Raw genomic sequence first — 21,188 nt, 5'->3', positions numbered from 1 at the left:
CGTATTTCAAGAACCTCTGTTCCTGTTAATAGCTCACCTCAAGCCAGTCATTGTACGTGCTACTTCTCCGGCCTCTTTTAATCCTCTGCTTAGCTCGATGCATTCGCTGTCCTCCCCATTCCACGGCTGCAAAGCAAGGGTAAACAACTTGGGCAGACACCACAGCTACTGGGCAGAAAGGCAGGTGATAGTTACAAACCGTGTCTGGCTGGCTGCGCAGCTCCTAACGGCAGTGTCGAACCAGTAGAGAAGAGAGGAAGGAGGGGATGCGGGGAGGTTGAGCTTCTAAGCTGCTACAGTTTCCATTAATAATTTAATCTGCCTTAATACTCGTCAGTGGGTAACGGGACAGCTGGTACGTATTAGCTCCAATTTCCTCATTAAAAATCTATTTCCTGCTATGGAGTCCATAGAAGTGACTTAATTTGTGATCTTAATAATTCCTCCAAAAGCCTGCCTTGCCTTTTAACCTGTTCCTCCATGGCGAGATTTCAGGGATTATTCGTTTCTATAAAGCTCTCATTTTTCTAAAGCCGTAGCCAGCCAGCCAGCCAAGTCACAGCGCCTTCCGTGCCATGGAAGGTGAAAGCCCCATTGTCTTGTTGGACTGAGGATGGAGCTCCGTGGTAGAGCAGTTGGCGAGGATGCATGGGGCTCTGCATTTCATCCTCCATAATAAAGAAAAAAAGTCAAATCTACTTTATTGTGTTGTTATGAGGATCAAATGAGGTGTTGCCTTTTAAAAATGTTTTGTGAATTGAAAAAGTGAGGAGTGGCTTGCCTACAGGATCAGCTGTGGCTCTTGTTTGGAATACACATGGCTGTTCTATTAAAATGAAATAAATTCTTTGGTAAAGTAGAACATATCCTCCCATTGACAAGTACATTTTGTAATTTTAAGATCAAAGTGAATCATAAGGAGAAAGGAAAAGACAGAGGACCCTGGGAATAAATGTGAGCCATCATCACTTAGCCCTTCTTTCATTTGGCCTGCATTCTTTCTTTTTAAAAAATTATGTGTGTGTGAGGGAGAGAGACAAAGACACACAGAGAGAGTGTATATTATATGTGTGAGACAGAGAGACACAGAGACACAGAGAGAGAGGGTGTCTGTTATATGCATATGAGTACTTGAAGCCAGGAGAGAGTGTCAGATCCCCTGGAGCTAGAGTTACAGGCATTCGTGAGTCATTTGAAGTAGGTAGTAGAATCTGAACTTGGGGGCTTTGGAAGAACAAATGATCTTGGCCCGTGAGCCATCTCCCCAGCCCCATGCATATCAATTTATTATCCAATTACTGTTTGCAAAATAGGGAGCTAGGGCCAGGTGTGGTGACCTGTGTCTTTAATCCCAGCACTTGGGAGGCAGAGTCAGGCTCATCTCAAGAGATGGAGACCTGCCTGGTCTACATAGTGAGGGCTATATAGAAAGACCATGTCTCCAAAAACCAAACCAAAACCAAACAAATAAACAAAACAGCTAGGAATGATACAGAGAAACAGAAGTGAGACAGCACCTCTCTGGTCCCTTGACCCCTTGACTTGCATTCTTAAAGCAGACACTCTGCTTTCTCTCAGTAGAAAGAAACCATGGCTTCCCTGGGAGCCAGAGTAAATCCAATGAAGAGACTGAGTGCAGAGAAAGATTTACCTGAGTTCATTCATGATGTTACTTGATTTGGTGTGGGGGGGGAGGGGTTTGTCGCACAGGTTAGCTGTGAATTCACTGGGTGCAGAGGATGCTCTTGGACTCTGCTGAGATTGTAGGTGTACACCACCACACCCGGTGTTCTGGGTTGTTTTTTTTTTTTTTTTTTTTTTTTTTTTTTTTTTTTTGGTTTTTCGAGACAGGGTTTCTCTGTGGCTTTGGAGCCTGTCCTGGAACTAGCTCTGTAGACCAGGCTGGTCTCGAACTCACAGAGATCCGCCTGCCTTTGCCTCCCGAGTGCTGGGATTAAAGGTGTGCGCCACCATCGCCCGGCTGGATATTTTAATAGTAGGAAGAAGTTCAGACCTTATAAAAAGAATACAGGCAATATGAGGACCTAGCTATTTCCTACTATAGCTAGGTCACCAGTACAGGACAAAATCAACTGTCCTGTACCTTATAGGTTTCATTCCATAATTTTATTGTGACACTTTGCACAGTGCATGCCACTGTCCAGATCACACACCCTGCCTGCCTTTATGGGGAGATAGTGTCTCTCCCATGCGTCCTCATATTGCCTGTATTCTTTTTATAAGGTCTGAACTTCTTGTCACTTGCACCACAACCTATGAATACTTAAAAACTTCCCTTTTTAGGAGTCTCCAAAGGCCATCTCTGAGTATGATGATCTCCTGGGAGGTTCTACAAGATTCAGGATACAGTTATACTTGTAACTTCTTACAGTGAGAATAAACGAGGAAAACCTGGAAAAGAGAAAGACACAAGGGACCAAGTCCAAAGACAGCCGGGCGCTGGGTCCCAAGAGCCCTCTCCTTTGCAATCTCAGCATGGGTCCTCTATTGGTGAATTGTTGAGAAACGTGAATTTTCTGCTAGAGAAACATTTCCCTATACTAAAGATTTTGGGGGATTTGGTCATGCAGCCATTCTCTGTCTCAATACAAAATTCTAGACTTACAAAGGAAAGCAGGCGTTCTGCATAGACTAGATTGTTTATATAAAGACTGGAATCCTGGTGGCTGTGCTTGCCCTTAGAGGTTGAAGAGAACAGTCCTGAAGTCTGCGCTCTGAGACTTCAGCCCCCACCCAACTTGGCAAACAGGCTTTTCTAAGGAGAGCAGTCTCAAACATTCTAGCATCCTAGCACCAATGATGTCAAGTAGATATCTCTGTGCCCTCCCCTTCCTGATGCCCATGAAGAGATGACATGCACCCCTAAGTTATGCAGGTCTCCTACTCCAAGAGGAAAAAGCCAAGGACAATATTAGAAAGCATTATCGAAACTAACAGAGAATTAAGGCTAATATCTAGGTCTTTCCCAAAGATTAAAAAGTACACATGCACCTTCAGTTCTCTTCTGAAGGGCAGTGTCTGGGAGAAGAGAAAGATGGGGATGCAGTCAAGTGCAGGCTGCAAGCACGGTTCTCAACTCCATCCTTAAACCTTTGTTAAGCCTGTCTTCAGTTTTGATGCCCACCCCCACTTCTAAGTTTCTTATGATAAGGGGTCAATTTTGAGATGTACGGTGCTGACTATGAGAAGGTCAGATTAGGGGCAAATATTTTGCAGACTTATATAAATCAGAACCCTGACTCTTCTCTGCTCAAGGCTCCTCTGTCTACAACATAATGGTCTAAAGCAGTGGATCTCAACCTTTCTAATGCTGAGACCCTACAATACAGTACTGTTCCTCAAGTTGTGGCAACCACCTAATCAGAAAGTTACTTTTTGTTGCTTCTTCATAAGTGTAATTTTGTTACTGGTGTGAACTGTAATGTAACTATTTCTGAAGATAAAGGTTTGTTGGGAGTCTCCACCTGTAGGTTGAGAACTGCTGGTCTAAAGCTCTTCAGGGAAAGTCCTGTTTGTAGGTACTTGTCTGCCATTGTATATAATGCTAGAATACTTGGCCAGCAGGGGAGAATCCTGGGAACACAGAATGAGAGCCCAGGGTTGGGGAAGACTCTACTGAGTAGGAGACAGTTAAGCTAGCTTTATAAAGATGACCAGCAAAGACCAGAAGGAGCATGTGGGAACAAAGAAAGGCTTATCCAGGGACAGGAAGGAGCAGGCAGGATGTGTTAGGATCTTAGGCACCTGCCAGGTGGTGGGGATTCGCCTTTTCTCCACCGCCTCCTTCCTACTATGAATGATCAGAAACCTTTAACAAGAATGTATCTTTTAACAGATCAAGATCCAGCAACATGATGTGGGCTTTGCTTGACTTTTTAGACGCATGGGAAACATTTCATGTAGAATGAAAGTCAGAAGCCGCTTCAAGTGCTGTGCATGCTTAGGAGGAGAAATATGAGTTCAAGGCCATTTAAACTGCTACTAGAGGTGCCTAGAGACCCTGTAGGGGTTTATTGTTATTGTTTCTTTATTTATTTTGTTTTATTTTTGTTGTTGTTTGTTTTTCTTTAAAGCAAGCAAGTACCTGTCTGGTTTAATTGGAGAGGAGAAAGTACAGGCAGTATGGGATAGTACCCACAAAGGTGGCTTTGCAGGTCAAGCTAACATGGGTATTGGGATGAGTATCCTTGGCTTAAAGAGCCACTTTAACTCTCTGAAGTCTCCCATAAATTGCAAAGCATAATAATCTCTGTGTCGTAGGCTTATGTGAGGTTCCCATGTGTATGGAAAGGTCAAACCCAGCTGCAGGCATTAAACCACTGAACCACACCCCTGCCCGTATGTGGGCAGGTTGAAATCTCCAGATGTTGGTCTAGACCCGAGTGGAGTCAGCAAGATGGTGGAGTATATGGGTGCAGCTCAGGAACCTCTGTGGAAAATGGGAAGCCTTTTTCCCAAAGAGCCAAGGCTTCCCCGGCAAGTTTGTCTTCAGAAGAGAAGAGCCCACACAGAGGCATCTCCGATTCATCGGCTGCCTGGCACCTTGCCGGCTGTGGCTAAGACCAGACAGTCTGGTCAACAATCATGTCTTTTACCCAGGAGCTTGTTCAGACCCTAGAGCAGGGGTTCCCACCCTTCCTAACACTGTGACCCTTTAACACAGTTCCTCATGTTGTGCTGACCCCCGACCATAACATGATTTTTGTTGCCTTCATAACTGTCATTTTGTTACTGTTTTGAAATGTAAACATCTGTGTTTTCTGGGGTCTTAGCGACCCCTCTAAAAAGGTTGTTTGACCCCCACAAGGATCATGACCCAGAGGTTGAGAATCACTGCCCTAGACTTAAAAGCTAGGGTTTTATGTTTTTCTTTCTGTTTTTAGGAATACTGTCAGAGAAGGAGACACCAAACCTCTGGTGCCTTAGAATATGAAGTTACAAAGTCTTTTCTACCATCTGTTTCTGGGTCTTTGTTAGTATTTGCTAAATATATCAACCAACCAAGATGTCTGTGACTAAGGTGTCTGTCTCTCCCCAGATTCTTCCCTTAGGCCCACTGAACTCACTGAATTCTCCTCAGGGATCAGACTGATGCTGTGTTCCCTCCAGAGGAGGTAGACTGTAGAGTCATATGGTTCCACAAAGGTACCAGGTTATGAGTGTCAAGGGCCTTGGTCGTCAAAGGAGCCATCTGGAGCTTAGTCTTAACATCTTGAGTCACTTAATGTCTTGAGGGGAAAGATGCCTGAGGCTAGAAAATGGGTTCTCCCAAGCACAGACAGCAGGAACTCTGTGGCTGCAGATTTCCCTGGGGTGGGGCTGGTTTATCTGTTTGGGGTTGGTTGTTTCTGTCCTAGAGTGAGTGAAAATGGAAGGAAGATGTTAGTTAAACAGTTCTTGGGGCAGCTGAACTGGCTCTCTGCGCGCAGATGTGATTCTGTCCTGCGTCTAGGCTGACAGTGAAGGAGCGGCAGCCAAAAGTCAGTTTGCTGACTGCTGTTTGATGGAGGAATTCAGAAATGGTCCCGTAGAATTTGGTGTACATCCACATGAAGGTTTGAAAGCCTGTAGGAAATCATGGAGCCAGTGACTAGATGGACTGGCCACCCGACAGCACTCCTTTAGCTGAGAAATGAGTACTGGTATAGGTGCTTTTGGCAATTCTGTTTTCTATCCAGGGGTCTTGAAATTTCTATGGTAATTTTTTATAGACTTACATATATAATGTATATATATGTTTATATGTATATATACACACATGCATACGAGTTATATATATATATGAGTTGTGCACACATATGTGCTATTTACAGTCAACACTTTACATACTTAAAAAATATGTTGCAGGCTTGATGAAATGGTTCAGCAGTAAAGGCAGTTGGCACTCTGATAATGTGAGTTTGAGCCTGAGGATCCATATGGTGGAATAGGAGAATTGACACACTCAAGATGTCCTTTGACCTCCATATGTTTGTCCTGGCCTGTGCATGTGTGCACTTGTGCACACGTACACACCAGAGTGGTGGTGGGGAAGATTGTTTGTGTGCACAAGCATGCACACAAACTAAATAAAATGTAGTTGTGTTTTTAAAGTGACAATGACTATAACTGCTTTAAGATAAAGCTGTATAAATAGCAACGTTGAGATGCTAGAGATGGGTTATCTGGCTCCAAAGACAGCAATCAGTCATTTAAAAGGTGCAGTTCCTAGGTCGTAGAAATGGCTTAGTCTGTAAAGTGCTTAAGGACCTGAATGTGATCCCCAGAAGAGCCCAGATAAAAAGCTTGTCTTGGAGGTGTGTACTTGTAATCCCAGTGCTGGGAGGTGCTTTCCTGGGGCTGGGTGGCCACCAAGCTGGCCTAATCAGTGAGCAACACCAGTAAGAAACCCTGTCTCCAAAGTGGGGGGGAGGGGAAGCTGGATAGCACCTGAGAGACAGTACCTGAGCCTGGCTCCCACACAAATGGCACACATTCACACACACACACACACACACACACACACACACACAGTTCCTGTGCCTGTCTGTTTCGCTCTATATTAACTTCCAGCCTTTCCCCATGCCCTTTGAGAAAGAGAGAAATGACCCCCTTCCCGACTCTGTCCCCACACCTGTATTCTCAGTCATAGTTTTGGCTGCATCCAGTAGGTTGATTTCTTTTTTAAAAAATCTATCATCATTAATAAGGATCAGTGGACTCTCTGCTTTTCTAGATTAGACACCGAGTGCCCTGCTGGCTAAACACCCCTTCCCTTGCCCCGTCCCCACCCTGATCAGGAGCCTTTATGGATCTTTCTTGAGTTGCCTGTGTGGTCCCTGCGAGGAACTGGGGTGCCCCGTGAGCCACAACACCTGCACAGTGACTTTGCTTTGGAGTAGAAGTTCATATTCTACCAGGCAGGCAGAAGGAAGTGAGGAAGCCACCCTCGTTAGTGGAATTCCTGATGTCACCACCAGGAAGTTTAAGTTCCTTAGGACGGTTTACATTTTGCATGTTTGAATAAATGTATTCTTTGTCAACAAGTCAGCAAAGAGCATTCTTTAAAAACCGTTCCTATTGGTATAGACCCTTACAGATAACGTAAAGAATCAGAAACACATAAATACATGAATGGCCTGAGACAGGGCCTAGGTTTTTGTGTGTGTATGTGCAGTGCAGAGAACTTAAAAATAGAGGATTCTGGCTGGGGATGCGGCATCAATGGAAGAGTGCTTGCCTATCACACACAAGGCTGTGTGTTTGGTACCCAGGACCACATAGAGCAGATGTGTAGCAGCCTGTCCTCTCGGCACTAGGGATTAGAGGTGGGAAGGACAGAAGTCCAGGGCCATCCATATGATGAGTTCACAGCCAGCTGGGTTACTTGAGACCTTGTCTTTAAATAGAAGAAAAGAAAAGAAAATATTCTTCTGTGAGCAGATGAATTTAGTTACACTGACATACTTTCGGGCTTTGACCTATGTCTTGGAATGAGAAGAAAATTTTTCTTCTGGGGGAACATTATGAGCTTCTTCTCTTGGATGAAAAATGATGCACTTGGGAATTAAGAAAAATCCAGGTTATAAATGAAATGCAATGCCTTGACTTTAGACAAACCATTTCACTGACCAGAGAATTATGGGAGTGGTGGGAGGTGGCATTGGACCTTCCGAAGGGTGGAGCTGGTCCTGTATGGCTGGAGAAAGGCGATGGTACACACACACACACACACACACACACACACGGAACTGGGAAGGTATTTTGGTCTGTGGATCCTTGTTCTTCAGATGGAGGATGAATCCCATTTTCCAGCTAAGAAAGAACAAGTAGGAGAATGTTTGCCAAAAGTGCCAGCCTTCCAGTTGCTCACGCATAGGTTTGCAGCGTTGCATTTGTCTTTGGTGTGTTCCACTAAGCTCCCATTCTCTGAGCAGTGCTGTGAGCTGGCAGCTTTGGTGCATACTAAGCCTCACCCAGTTCTCTGGAGATTAGGTGTAGGCAGGGATGGATGCAAAGTTTGCCATTCCTTGTAATAATTTAGCCCATGAGAAGCTAAGGTGGGGTGTGTGTGTATGCAGGCATGTGCCCACATGGGTGCTTGTGTGTGTGGGGTCAACTTCAGGTATCTTTCCTCAAACCTTTCTTCTTTACCCCTCTCCCCCTTTGCTTTGAGACAGGCTCTCGATGGCTGTTCTGCCAGTGAGCTTCAAGGCTGTTCTTCAGTCCCTTTGTCCCATGTCTCTGTCCCTTTAGTCTAGGGGTTTATAAGAATGCACATTACTCTAGCTTTTCATAGGAGTTCTGGGGGTTCCTAGAAGATCTTGTACTTGGGTCCTCATGCTTCCTTGGCAAGCACTTTTCTGACAGCCATATCCTTGGTCTCCCAAGTAAGGGTTTTACCTAAGCCATACAGCGGTTATTGACTTGAGGGCCACCATCTTTGCCCCAAGGATGTCTGGCCACCTGACCTCAATAAGCTAAATAAAAGAACCAGGTTTAAAGTGGAAAATGGAAAAGGTTTTTATTCAACACAGCTACATGGGGAAGAAAGAGATCCAGTGGAACCCCCAAGTCACTCTTCCTCTTGGAGTTCTGAAGTGAGAACAAAGCTTAAATAGAGGGCCAAGGATATACATTGTACATCTAAGCAGTCAGCCAAGGTGTGGTCCCGCCCACCTATCTTGGTCCCGCCCACCAGTGACCCATCACTATCTTGGCTGCAATTTCACCCTGTAGGATGGGCTGTTAAAACCTTGTGAAAGCCGGGCGGTGGTGGCGCACGCCTTTAATCCCAGCACTCGAGAGGCAGAGGCAGGCGGATCTCTGTGAGTTCGAGACCAGCCTGGTCTATAAGAGTTAGTTCCAGGACAGGCTCCAAAACCACAGAGAAACCCTGTCTCGAAAAACCAAAAAAAAAAAAAAAAAAAAAAAAACCTTGTGAAGGGCCTTTCCTGGAGACACATTCTCCTCTCATGGGTGCCTTTTCCTCGCCCCCAGCATCACATTCCCGGGGGGGGGGTGTCTCATTTCTTTTGGAATCCTCTGTTTCAACAGTCTAATAGTTAGACTGAGGGATGTAAGTGTCTCTGTAGAATGTCTTCATTTCCGCCAGCCTCTTTCTCATGAAAGCACGGGAACATTTCTAGATATCTTTTTTAGATTCCTTCAAGGGAGAAGTTAAATGTGCCCTCTGTTGCCATGGTAGCTGATCTTTTGATTGAATCCAGAATAACTTCAAGGATTAAAAAAATACATATCTGACCCAGACAGATCCAAGGTCAAGTTTCTTGGCACCATCTTCACTGGGTACAGTCCTCCTCATCTCCTCAAGAGAACAAAGTAACTTAATTACCAAAGGTGAGTGTTGGATCACTGATGGTGGCCGTTGAGCAGTGGAATTAGGCACTCAAAGTTGTCAACTCCGATTAACTAGGGTCACTAGAAATGCAGCCAGAATTTCCATGATTCTCTGTGTGAGTCATAGCATCCCCGGGCACTTGTGAGACAGAATTTTGGATAGGGCATACTGCTTTATAAGGATGTAGTTCACACTGAAGTGGATCCTCATTTTTCTTCCAGTAAGGCTCCAGTGGAAACATCCCTCCCTCTCTGGGGCAGACTGGGCCATTTGAGGGGAGGCCGTTCTCCAGGGGCATTCCATGGCTGTCAGGCGCCAGCCTTTGTTGGTTCCATCCTGAATAACCATATTCTCTTTCTACGAGGCTTCCTACCCCACCCAGCACCACCAGTTTTCTGGCTTGAAGACTCTAAGAATCTGTACCCCCTGGGCTAGGCACAGTTCCCTGTAGAGAACCTGCCCAAAGCCATTCACAGTTTAACAGAGAGATAGATGATGACTGACGTGGTTAAGGGTGATTTAGCCTATGACATCAGGAAGCAGCCAACTTAAAAGTCTAACAAATGTACAGCTATCTGTAACCTGGAAGTTTTAGCTTCACGAAGTCTGCTAAAATGAAGAGATTATATGCTGATGCTAGGAGACAAATACAAACAGATGTAATCTACAAAAGACACGAGACAGGATTTCCCTGCCCTGCTTGGTGTTGTCCTCACTCCTTAGGGCTGCAGCTGCTTTACCAAGCCTCTGTGGCTCGGGCTGACCTAGGCTTCTACAGCTGTCCCTGTGGCAGTCAGCACTGGAATTAGGCGTGGGTGCCAGCGCTTGAGTCTTTCTCTGTCTCTCTGTCTCTCTGTCTCTCTCTCAACAATGGGATTGAACTCAATTTATTTGTTTGTTTGTTTGTTTATTATCTACACAGTGTTCTGCCTGCACATCAGAAGAGAGCTCCAGATCTCATTACAGACAGTTGTGAGCCACCATGTGGTTGCTGGGAATTGAACTTGGGACCTCTCCTAACCTCTGAGCCATTCCTCCATCCTGAATTCAGTTTTTTTAAATAACGTTTTTATTTATGCACTGAGAGTTTCAGGACAATGATCATTATTCTCCCCCCCCCCCCGCCCGATCCTCTTCCATCTCCCTACCTACCCACCGCCTGCCTCTCGAACCAGTGAGTTGATTTGTGTTGGCTGACTTTGGCTGAGCATGGGCCCTGCCCTTGGAGTGTGGTTGATATAGCAGGTATTACTCTATCAAAGAAACTGACTTTCCCTCTCCCAGCACCAATCAAATGTCAATAGTTCCTTGGCTAGGGTGGAGCTCCATGTCCAGTTCCCTTCCTCCAGGCTGTCAGGGCTGACCTTGTGTGTGCTGTCAGGGTTGAACTCATGTGTGCTGTCAGGGCTGACCTTGTGCATCCTGTCAGGGTTGAACTTGTGCATGCTGTCAGGGTTGAACTTGTGCGTGCTGTCAGGGATGAACTGTGCGTGCTGTCAGGGTTGAACTTGTGCGTGCTGTCAGGGATGAACTTGTGCGTGCTGTCAGGGATGAACTTGTGCGTGCTGTCAGGGATGAACTGTGCGTGCTATCACGGATGAACTGTGCATGCTGTCAGGGATGAACTGTGCGTGCTATCAGGGATGAACTGTGCGTGCTATCAGGGATGAACTGTGCGTGCTATCAGGGATGAACTTGTGCGTGCTATCAGGGATGAACTTGTGCGTGCTATCACAGATGAACTGTACGTGCTGTCAGGGGTGAACTGTGCGTGCTATCAGGGATGAACTTGTGCGTGCTATCACAGATGAACTGTGCGTGCTGTCAGGGATGAACTGTGCGTGCTGTCAGGGATGAACTGTGCGTGCTGTCAGGGATGAACTGTGCGTGCTGCCAGGGATGAACTGTGCGTGCTGCCAGGGTCACTGGGAATCCACATGTGTATCAGTCCTTTATGTCCAGAAAAAGTTGTTTCCTTGAAGTCATTCATTCTTCTCTGGCTCTTAAAATCTCCCCACCCTCTTCCTCATAGATTCCTGAGCCTTGAGGGGAGGAAAGTGATATAGACATCCCATTTAGGGCTATGAATTTTGTCTTCATGCCTGCAGAGCAAGCACATAACCAAATAAGCTATCACCCCAGCCCCAAGAAGCAGTATGCTAACAAATTGTGTAGTGGTTCTCCGAGACAGTGCTGAGGACTGCTACGGGGTCATCTGTCCTCCCTCTCTCTTTTCCTCCTTCTCTCTTTTCCTCCCTCTCTCCCTCCCTCCCTTCCTTTCTCCCTCCATCCCTCCCTCTCTCCCTCCCTTCCTTTTCCCTTTTATTTGAAAATAGTTTTTTCTCCAATATTATATCCTGATTATGTTTTCTCTTCCCTCTTCTCCTCCCCGTTCCTCTCCACCTCCCTTCCCATCTGGATCCAGTTGCTTTCTGTCTCTCGTTGGAAAACAAATAGACTTCTAAGGGACAATAATAAAATATAATATAGGTATATTCCCAAGAGTGGTATAGCTGGATCTTGAGGTAGATCACTTCCCATCTTCCTGAGGAATTGCCACACTGGTTTCCATAGTAGCTGCACACATTTGCAGGTCCCTCTGTGACACACCTCCTCCAAGGCCATACGTCCTAACCCTCTCCAAACAATTCTACCTACTGGAGAGCGAGTATTCAAATATAAGAGCCTCTAAGGGCCTTCTCATTCAAACCACCGTTCTGTTCATAGATATGAAGCAGACTCTCTGTGGTCTGTGACTTTCAGTTTTGACATGTGCTGCCAGGTTGATGAAGGGCCTCACCGTGGAGCAGCTCGGCTTCATGCAGGTGTGCTTATTCACGAATCAGAACATTTGGCCCTTTGGTACTGGCCTGTTTCTGTGGGGAAAACCTGCAGGGCAGTGACTGGTATGGCTGTGGTCAGTCTCTGGGCCCTGCCTCTGTGTCCTGTGGGATCTCAGGCAAGGTATACCACTCTCTGACCCCAGTGTTCACACCTGTAGGTTAAAAGGCTTTAGGTTAACTCTCTGCAGATCCACAGTTCTGGGTTAATTGATCTGGAGCGAGACTGGGGTGGTGGAGCTCTTTATTGCTGCTGGGGGTGCTGGGACTGTTACAACAACATCACCAGTAAGCCAGATCCGGCAGAATTAAAAAAGTAAAAGAACAGGTTTATTTGAGCAAAGTGACTCCCAGGTGAGTTCTCCAATCCCAAAGTTGGAAGCAGGAGAAGTCACATGCCCAAACTGAAGCAGGACGATTATGCACCCTGTAGGAGAGGGATGATGGCGTGTCCTCTACAAGCTGGGCTTGTGTCCAAGTGTGGTCAAAAGCTGACTGGCCGCTGACAACTTCAGGGGAGGGGCTTCCGCAGCCGCAGGAGTGCAGAACTGAACTCTTCTTTCTTGGAGATTCTCTGAGAGGGTGGGGTTTGGAGGGAGGAGGGGGGCTTTCTGAATCAGGCAGGAGTGAGCTGGAGGGCCCAGCTGGACAGTTTTCTCCTTCCCTGTGTGGGTCCCAGAGGTCGAGCTTATGCTGCTAGACTTGGTGGCAAGTGCCTTTGCCCTCTGAGTCATCTCAGCCCAAGAAGTTGTGTTTTGTTTTGTTTTTTCTCCCCAAAATTTGGGACTGGTGCTGGGATGGTGACTTTTCCAAGTCACTGAACTAATCACCTGCTGACCGTACTTGACTCTGGAAAGGGAGCAGGAACAATATCTTGTCCTGAGTCTCATCTGGGCATGTGGCTCAGGTCTGCCATCCCAGCACTTGGGAGATGAAAGCAAGAGAGTTTAAGGATAGCCTGGGCTACAATGCCTACCATGAGGCTAACATGGGCTATGTGAGACTTCGTCTCAAAGATGAAATCAATCTTTTCCTGAGGACAGCTGCTATCGTTGGGAGCACATGTATGTCTGTAGTCAGGGCAGCCAGCAGGTAGGCTTCTAGAGCCCCAAGAGATGGGCTGCTCCCACCTATTAGTCCCTCATGGGTTGTAAGAGCTCAGCCTACACTGCCTGCCCACCCACTGAGTCCTTCCCATTCTGCCTCAAACGGAGTCTTACTGAATATGGTTTGCATCAGGCCAAGCAGGTTGTGGCGAGCCTGCAGTGGGGACCAGCAGGCTCCCTCCATTATCCCCTACCAAGCAGGGAATGACCTTCTCCTGCTGGGTCTCATTCCTCCCTTTGTTCTTTCATCTTCCAGAAGATTTTATGCTTCTGATGACATACAGCAGAATTCTTTATAAACCCTTGAGGATTTTGAGCTATTAGCAGTTTATTACAGAAAGTACTATGCACAGTGCTTTGTAATGTTTAAGAGGCTAGGGGGATCCTTTCCCTTCTCTTCTGTTACACAAACACACACACACACACACCCCACAGAGACACTTACATACAAATACACACATATATACAAATATGTACATACACACATATACACATGTATACACACAGAGATACATACATATAAAATATACACACTCCACACACATGCATACTCCATACACACACACATAGACATAGACATACACATCCCATTACATACATGTACACGCACCAAAATGGTGTAGCTAGGTTTTGAAATGACAGATAGCACTTTACCACCAGTATAATTTAGTGGTTCTGATCTTTTACGTCTATTTTACATCACACACTGCTGTGTTTGCCACTTACAAATTTTGGGTATAGAAATAACACCACATGGAACTGCCTGTTTCCTTTGGGTATAGAAATAACGCCACATGGAACTGCCTGTTTCCTTTGGGTATCAGAGTCTCCTGGATACACTTGATACGATCCAGGTTTCACAGACCTCACCCTAGAGTCGTGAGGTAGAAATCACTTGGGAAAGGCTCCAGGGAGCAAGATCACTGGGTGATTTTCCTGGTGCTTTGGAGGGTAGACAGAATTCAGACAAGAAAAGATCGAGAGAACAAAGAAGAGCAGAGCATGTGATGGGCACCGCCCTGAATGGATTGAAATCCACGTCACCTCTGTGCCTCAGTTGGCCCATCTGTGAAATAATCTATGAAACTATGACATTTGCCTATTAGTGACTGAGGATTGAATGAGTGACATGTGAAATATATTTGAAGAGGGCCTGGGCAATGCTCTGGATGTGTTAGCTGTGACATTGTCCCATGGCAGACGAAGGACACGCACAAGGTCTGACTTTACGAGAGAGGGAAGCACACTTAGTGGTCCAAAGCTGAAGGCTCGGCAAGTGGTTTGTAAGAAATTAACCTGGGAGGTTTTTGCTTTGTTTAAAGAAAAGAAAAGAAACATTATCATTCTCACAATGATTCTAATCTGCAGTGAAGCCTGAAGATCTGCATTAGATTAGTCTTAAATTTTTATCACGTGTGTATGCGTGTGCACATGTGCAGGTATGTGCATGGGTATGTGGAGGCCAGAGGTAATGTCTGATGGCCTTCTCTGTTGCTCTCCACCTTATCTTTTTGAGTATTTTTTCTTTTTGATAATTTAACTGCAGCATCTCTCCCTTTCCTCTCCTCCCTCCGAACCCTCCCTACACTCTTCCCCTCTCTCCTCTCCTCTCCTCCCTCCGAACCCTCCCTACACTCTTCCCCTCTCTCGTCCAAATTAATGACCTCTTTTTATCACAAACTGTTATTGCATGCATATATACATACATATTGATAAATATAACGTATAAAGTCCGTATAATGTTACTTGTATGTATATTTCAGGGCTGACCATTTGGCACTAGACAGCCGATTGGTGTGCTGCCTGGGGAAGACCGCCTGTCCCTCCCAGCTTTCCTCTGTTGCCTTAAGTCCTTTGTGTAGGGTTGAGACTCACAGGCTTTGCCTGTCCGGTCTTGACATGTTCTTTGGTGACATCCTTCTTCAGCTCACATTTGGGTGATCATGTTGGTGAGACTTGACAGGTGTAGCCTCTGACGTTACTAGGAGACAGAATCTCCCAGCATATCTCTGGCCCTCTTAGAGCCTTTCTACCACCTCCTCTGCAATGTCCCCTGAGCCTTATCTATCCGCTTCTTTAGATACAGCCTTGCACTGAACCTGGGCCTGGCCAGTTTGGCCAGACTGGCTGATCAGTGAGCCCCAGAGAGCCTCTGTTCCCTGCCTCTCCAGTGCCGGGGTTATGGGTGTGAGCCTCTGTTCTCCGTTTCTTCTTTTTAAACATGGATTCTGAGGAATCCCAAGTGCAGATGCTTGTGTTTGATCTTTATCACTGAACCATCTCCTCAGCTGTTAAATTCATTTATTATTTTTATTTGCTTATGCATTTATTCATGCAGTACTGGGTTATCTAAGACTAGAGTACTATAGGCTAAAGGAACAACGGTCCCCACTGAGCTACACTCCTGGCCCCAAAAGATTTAATAAAGATGACCAGAAAATTTCCAGAAGTCCTGGTTTCATTGGAAGAGGCCTGTTATTCAGAGTTGAAAGGTATACTAAGATTACAAAAGTGGGGCTGGAGAAATGGCTCAGTGGTGAAGAGCACTGACTGCTCTTCCAGAGGACCCAGGTTCAATTCCCAGCACCCACATGGCAGCTAACAACTGTCTGTAACTACATTTCCAGGTGATATGACACCCATGACAAAACAAGAATGCACATAAAATTAGAAAAAAAAAAAAACAATTACAAAAGCGTGGACTGCCGGGCAGTGGTGGCGCACGCCTTTAATCCCAGCACTCGGGAGGCAGAGGCAGGCAGATCTCTGTGAGTTTGAGGCCAGCCTGGTCTACAAGAGCTAGTTCCAGGACGTGGACCAAAGCTACAGAGAAACCCTTCTCAAAAAACCAAAAAAAAAAAAAAAAAAGGCATGGACATTAACTGCATATTTTATATCTGCTTTCTTAGGCATGTCCGGAAAGTGGTAGAAGTATCCGGGAGGTCCAGTGTGCATCCTACAACAACAAGCCATTCATGGGCCGGTTTTATGAATGGGAACCATTTGCAGAAGGTAAGGCAACTGGGCTTGTTCCCCTGACTCAGCTGTGTTACTAGGAATTATTATTATTATTATTATTATTATTATTATTATTATTATATGTCATTATCATCACTTTGTTCTCCCAACCCTGCTGTTTTTCGGTTGGGCCTGGATGTGTTGAGTGATCCTGGCTGGAGAAAATGTGACACTCAGAGCAGAATGGACTACAGAGGTCTTCAGCGGTTGTCCCTAGCCCAGAACACGCTTGGACTGTCCTTGACTGTGAGGTGTGGCAGAGGATGACAGCCGAGAGCGGCAGCAGAAGTGGGGCTGGAGCAGGGTTTGTGGAATGGTTGTTGATAAAGCATGAGCAAGCTGAGAGCCAAGAGGTTTTGGTTTTTTATTTTTAACTTATTTTTTAAGATTTATTTTTATTTTATGTACATGGAGTCTCACCTGCATGTATGCTTGTGTAAGGATGCTGGATCCCCTGGAACTGGAGTTACAGGAGTTGTGAGTTGCCATGTGGGTGCTAGGAATTGAACCCAGGTCCTCTGAAAGAGCATCCAGTGCTCTTAACCTCCAACACTTTTTTATTGTTGTTGTTTGTTTGTTTTTAACCTTGATATCTGTCAGAAGGGCTGATGTGTATGCTTAAGAAAGCATGCAGATTGATAAATGTTCCCACATCAGGAGACTTCTCATGTCCCTTCCAAATGTAGAAGCACACCATGGCCCCTTCCATGTTTCTGTGATGGTCAGAAGTTGGCAGAGCTTCTCAGTACTGTTCCACATACTAGAGTCATTTTCTCGTTGTCAAAATTCACATGATAGCATGGAGTGTGAACTAAGCTATGTTTGGTTCTGAGTTGTTTCCTACAACGTAGTCTTAGCATTGGTCCAGGACAGCTTATGGGGATTCTACACTGGCAGCCCCATTGGCTGAAGATATCTGCCTGGATGTTAGTTTTTGGCTTTAGCCCAAGGCAGCAGGTGGAGTTGCTGGGGTGCCCCAAAACCAAAGTCCAAAACATTGCTATGATGTCAAGGATCTTAAGAATGTCGGGGGAAGGCTTGATGGTAAGATGTGCTGAGGTTCATGAGGAATCTACTCCCTCGGGGGCCAAGCCAATATCACCTGAGGAGATACTAAGGTGTGTGTCCTGTCCCTTGGTAAGAGGTGAAGGAGATGGAACGCTAACAGCTCTGAGACTGAGGACAAAGTCTCTCCTGTTTCCAGAGGAAAGTCTGTGAGCTGTTAGGTTCTCAGGCGGCCCTGTGACCTCAAGCTTGTTAAGAACAAACTTGGCTTTCAATGAGGGACCCAGTCTGGAAAGGTATGCGGATAAGACATAGAGCCAGGAGAAGGCAAATAGCTGAGAGAGGATGTGGGGTCCTGGGACAGCTAAGGAGGGAAGATTGAAGTTGGGTGGGGAGCAAAGGAATGAGGGCCCAGGGCCCCGGGGGATCAGGAGAAGGAAGAATCTAAAATCCTTGGGGAATAAGAGAAGTTTGATCTTTTCCTTTCTTAAAATGCTATGTTGAATTCAATATAGAATTATAACTTGGATCCTGAATGAGAAGGATATTGGTGGAAAACGTGGTGAAATAGCAGCACATGCGTGGATGGGAGCACCATGCCAGTGTCTCAGTTCAGATGGGAGCACCATGCCAGTGTCTCAGTTCAGATGGGGGCACCATGCCAGTGTCTCAGTTCAGATGGGAGCGCTATGCCAGTGTCTCGGTTGTATATAAACCGTCCATGGTTTTATAAGACAGGAACAAGTTAGATGGAGGGTAGAGAAGATTGCTTTGTGCTATTTTGGCAACGATACTGTTCATCTGAAATGGTTTCAGATTATAAACTTTTTTCATAAGAGATTTTGTGCTTTCATTTAGGTTGGTCTTATGACCACTCTGTGATTTTCTGTAAAGGCTTTGTGTGGGTAAGGAAGAATACACAGGAGTAAATTGTGTAACCCCATCCCACCCCATTTGTATCCATGCTAGAATCTCAGTATGCAACTTCTATTATTTGCAAATAGGGTTGGGCTGTTGCAGATATAATTACCTAGGCTAAGGGGGTGGGAAGATGACCCAGCAGTTAAGATCACCTGATGCTTCTCCAGAGCACTGGAGTTCGGTTCCCAGCACCCACGCTAAGCAGCTCACAACCACCTGTACCTCCAGCCTCCGGGGTTCTAATGTCTTATTCTGGACTCCGAGGTCGTCTGCATGTACATGGACACATTCCCACACACAGATGCAGACATCTGCGCATAATTAAAAGTGTAATAACTCTTTAAAATTAATTGCCTGGATTAAGTCTATTCTGGAGCTGATGGGCTTATAACCCTAATGGATGGTGTTCTCATCAGAAGAGAAAGTTCTCCTATATCCCATAGCATCCAGCAATCGTGATGCTGTCACTTGGCTTGCAGGCACATCGGTGCCTCTGCCTTTATCATAACTCGGTGTCTTTCTATATGTCCGTAAACTTTCTCAGACCATAAATTGTAAGATGAAATGAATCTTTTCCTTCCCACTTGCTTTTGGTCATGGTAGGTTATTATTTTTTTTTTTTGGTTGGTTATTTTTTGTTTTGTTTTTAAGGCAAGATTTCTCTGTAAATCCCTGGATGTCTTGAAATTCACTTGGTAGACCAGGCTACGTCAAGCTCAGAGATTTCCCTGCCTTTGCCTCCCTAGTACTGAGATCAGAATTGTGGTGTGCTGCCAGCAGTTAGCTGGATCACAGCAATAGAAACCCAAATAAGACTATGATCATGTCAGTAATCTTTCTAGTTGTAATCAGGACGCTGGTTAAGGTGAGTTTATAGTAAAGATGGGTAAATCCGTGTGTGATATGACTCCTGTCCTCAGGCGTACAGCTGAGTATGCCAAGAACCCAGCATAAAGACATAGACAGCCATGACAGGCAGACAGGAAGTGAAGCAGTGTAGCTACAAGCAAGGAACACCAAGGATTGCCAATAACTGCCGGAAATAAGAGACATGGACAGAGTTTTATATGCCCTCCTCTCCGACACTTTAGAGAGAACACGCTCACTCCTTGACTTTCGTTCCTGGCTACCACATCTGTGAGTCTGTTCCTATTGCTAATAGTGTGTGCGGCATGTTATATCAGTGCTAGGAAACTCACAGTCTCGATGTTTTTCAATGTTAGGAAAACCGCAGAGTTGTCCTTTCTGATCATATTTCCATCCTTGAACCCTGTTTGAGGCAGGGATTCCTTGGGCTAGTACCCACATCTCATGAAACAGATGTAGTCAAGTGGGGCTTGGGCTGACCTTAAAATATTCTTCCACAAAAGTCAGTGAGAGGTTTGGGGAGATGGCCGTGAAAGTGCTTACCATGCAAGCATGGGGACCTGTGTCCAATTCTCAGCACCCAGTAAAAAGTCAGGCATGGTGCATACTTGAAATGCCAGTGTTGGGAGATGAATACAGACTCGAGGACTCACTGGCCAGACAGCCTAGCAAAGGTCCTCAAGGTAGGTGGTCCCCGAGGTTGACTATGGTCTCCGTGTGCGCAGCCACATGTGTGTCTCAGAGCACTGAACATGCACGCGCACACACGCAAACACACACACATGCACAGAGAGAGAGAGAGAGAGAGAGAGAGAGAGAGAGAGAGAGAGAGAGAGAGAACAAGAACCTATCTTGACTACAAGCCACATCCAAAAGAGTCCAGGATTTAGCAGCTATCTCCTAAACTCTGTTAACTAGACAATTCAGCCGTCTTTTATAATATTTACTAACAATGGTGTTTCTCACAGACCTACAAGGAGACAAATGGTCGCAGGAGGTGCATTTAGTTAAGCTTTGTTTAAATAATTTTTATTCTTCTTACTCAGTTTGTTTTTTCCCTACTAAGACTCTCTCCTAACTTTATTCTTCTTCCTCTCAAATGACTCCCAGGCTGAGCAGTGGGAGGGAGACGATGCTAGTGTTTCTGTGTTGTGTGCAGGCTTGACGGCTGGGTTTTGCATTGGGCCCTGGGCTATGTTTGTGTGTCTCCTGCTATTCGCTGGTGCCTACTTAGGGACACAGCTGCTCTCATTCAGCCCAATGGCACATAGAATAGTAAAAGCAGAGAGCAGGCTCTGATAAACACATTCGCTTCACCAGATGGTTCTTCTTGGGCCTTGGGTCGCATTTCCTGGCTATGATGACCTCGGCTCAGATAATGCCTCTAGGAATTTTTCTCACAGTTCTGGACCTGAAGCTTGTAACATGCTGGAAGGAGAATCAGTGCACCCTGTGTCTTGTTTGGGGCCGTCACCTCGGCTCTCTTTACTCTCATATTTGGCTTGGATAATTCGTTATGTGGTCACAACACCTCAAATGAAACAGTTTAACAAGAAGACTTGGACAGTGGGGCAAATTAAATGGTAGTCTGTCTCCTGTTACACGTGATAGATGCATCCCGGGTCCCCTGGAGGTGCTGAAACATTGGGTCATCATGCTACTCAGAATGGTGTGCAAGCTAAAATTCAAGAATTGCTCACTTTTAGTATTTTCCACGTAATAATCTTTTAGTTAGTATTGACCCTAGATATTGAAGCTGGACGGTGAAACCAGACATAAGGAGACACCACTGTGCCTCTTTTCATCAAGGCCACTGGGGCAGCTAACATTCTGATATCAAATTCTGTTAGGTTGCTGTAGTCTAGACAGCAGATACCACCCTTCTTTGTGTGCTGATTCATTCCATAGTGCTGGAAAAGGAACCCAGGGCTTCCATGGGCCCAAAGCACTCTACCACTGACCCACATGCCCAGCCCAGATGACTGTGCTAATTCATAGCCACGGGGGCAGACTTGTGTTCAGGTGTCTTCAGGATACTGTGTTCCTGAGAGATGAGCTAAAGAGAGTGGA

At 45.7% G+C, this 21,188-nt stretch overlaps 1 protein-coding gene across 1 annotated transcript in view; it reads left to right on the top strand.

Moving 5' to 3' along the window:
* Thsd4 (thrombospondin type 1 domain containing 4) overlaps nt 1–21,188 on the top strand; it is a 552,915-nt gene that overhangs the window by 104,930 nt on the left and 426,797 nt on the right. Inside the window, exon 5 of the mRNA XM_057768152.1 lies at nt 16,217–16,319. Within this exon, the coding sequence (XP_057624135.1) occupies nt 16,217–16,319 (103 nt within the window). The remainder of the gene's footprint in view (nt 1–16,216; nt 16,320–21,188) is intronic.

Source organism: Chionomys nivalis, chromosome 4, assembly GCF_950005125.1.
Source record: "Chionomys nivalis chromosome 4, mChiNiv1.1, whole genome shotgun sequence".
Taxonomy (NCBI): Eukaryota; Metazoa; Chordata; class Mammalia; order Rodentia; family Cricetidae; genus Chionomys; species Chionomys nivalis.
The sequence above is the reverse complement of the archived record's forward strand: the minus strand, read 5'-3'. Positions and strand labels throughout refer to the sequence as shown.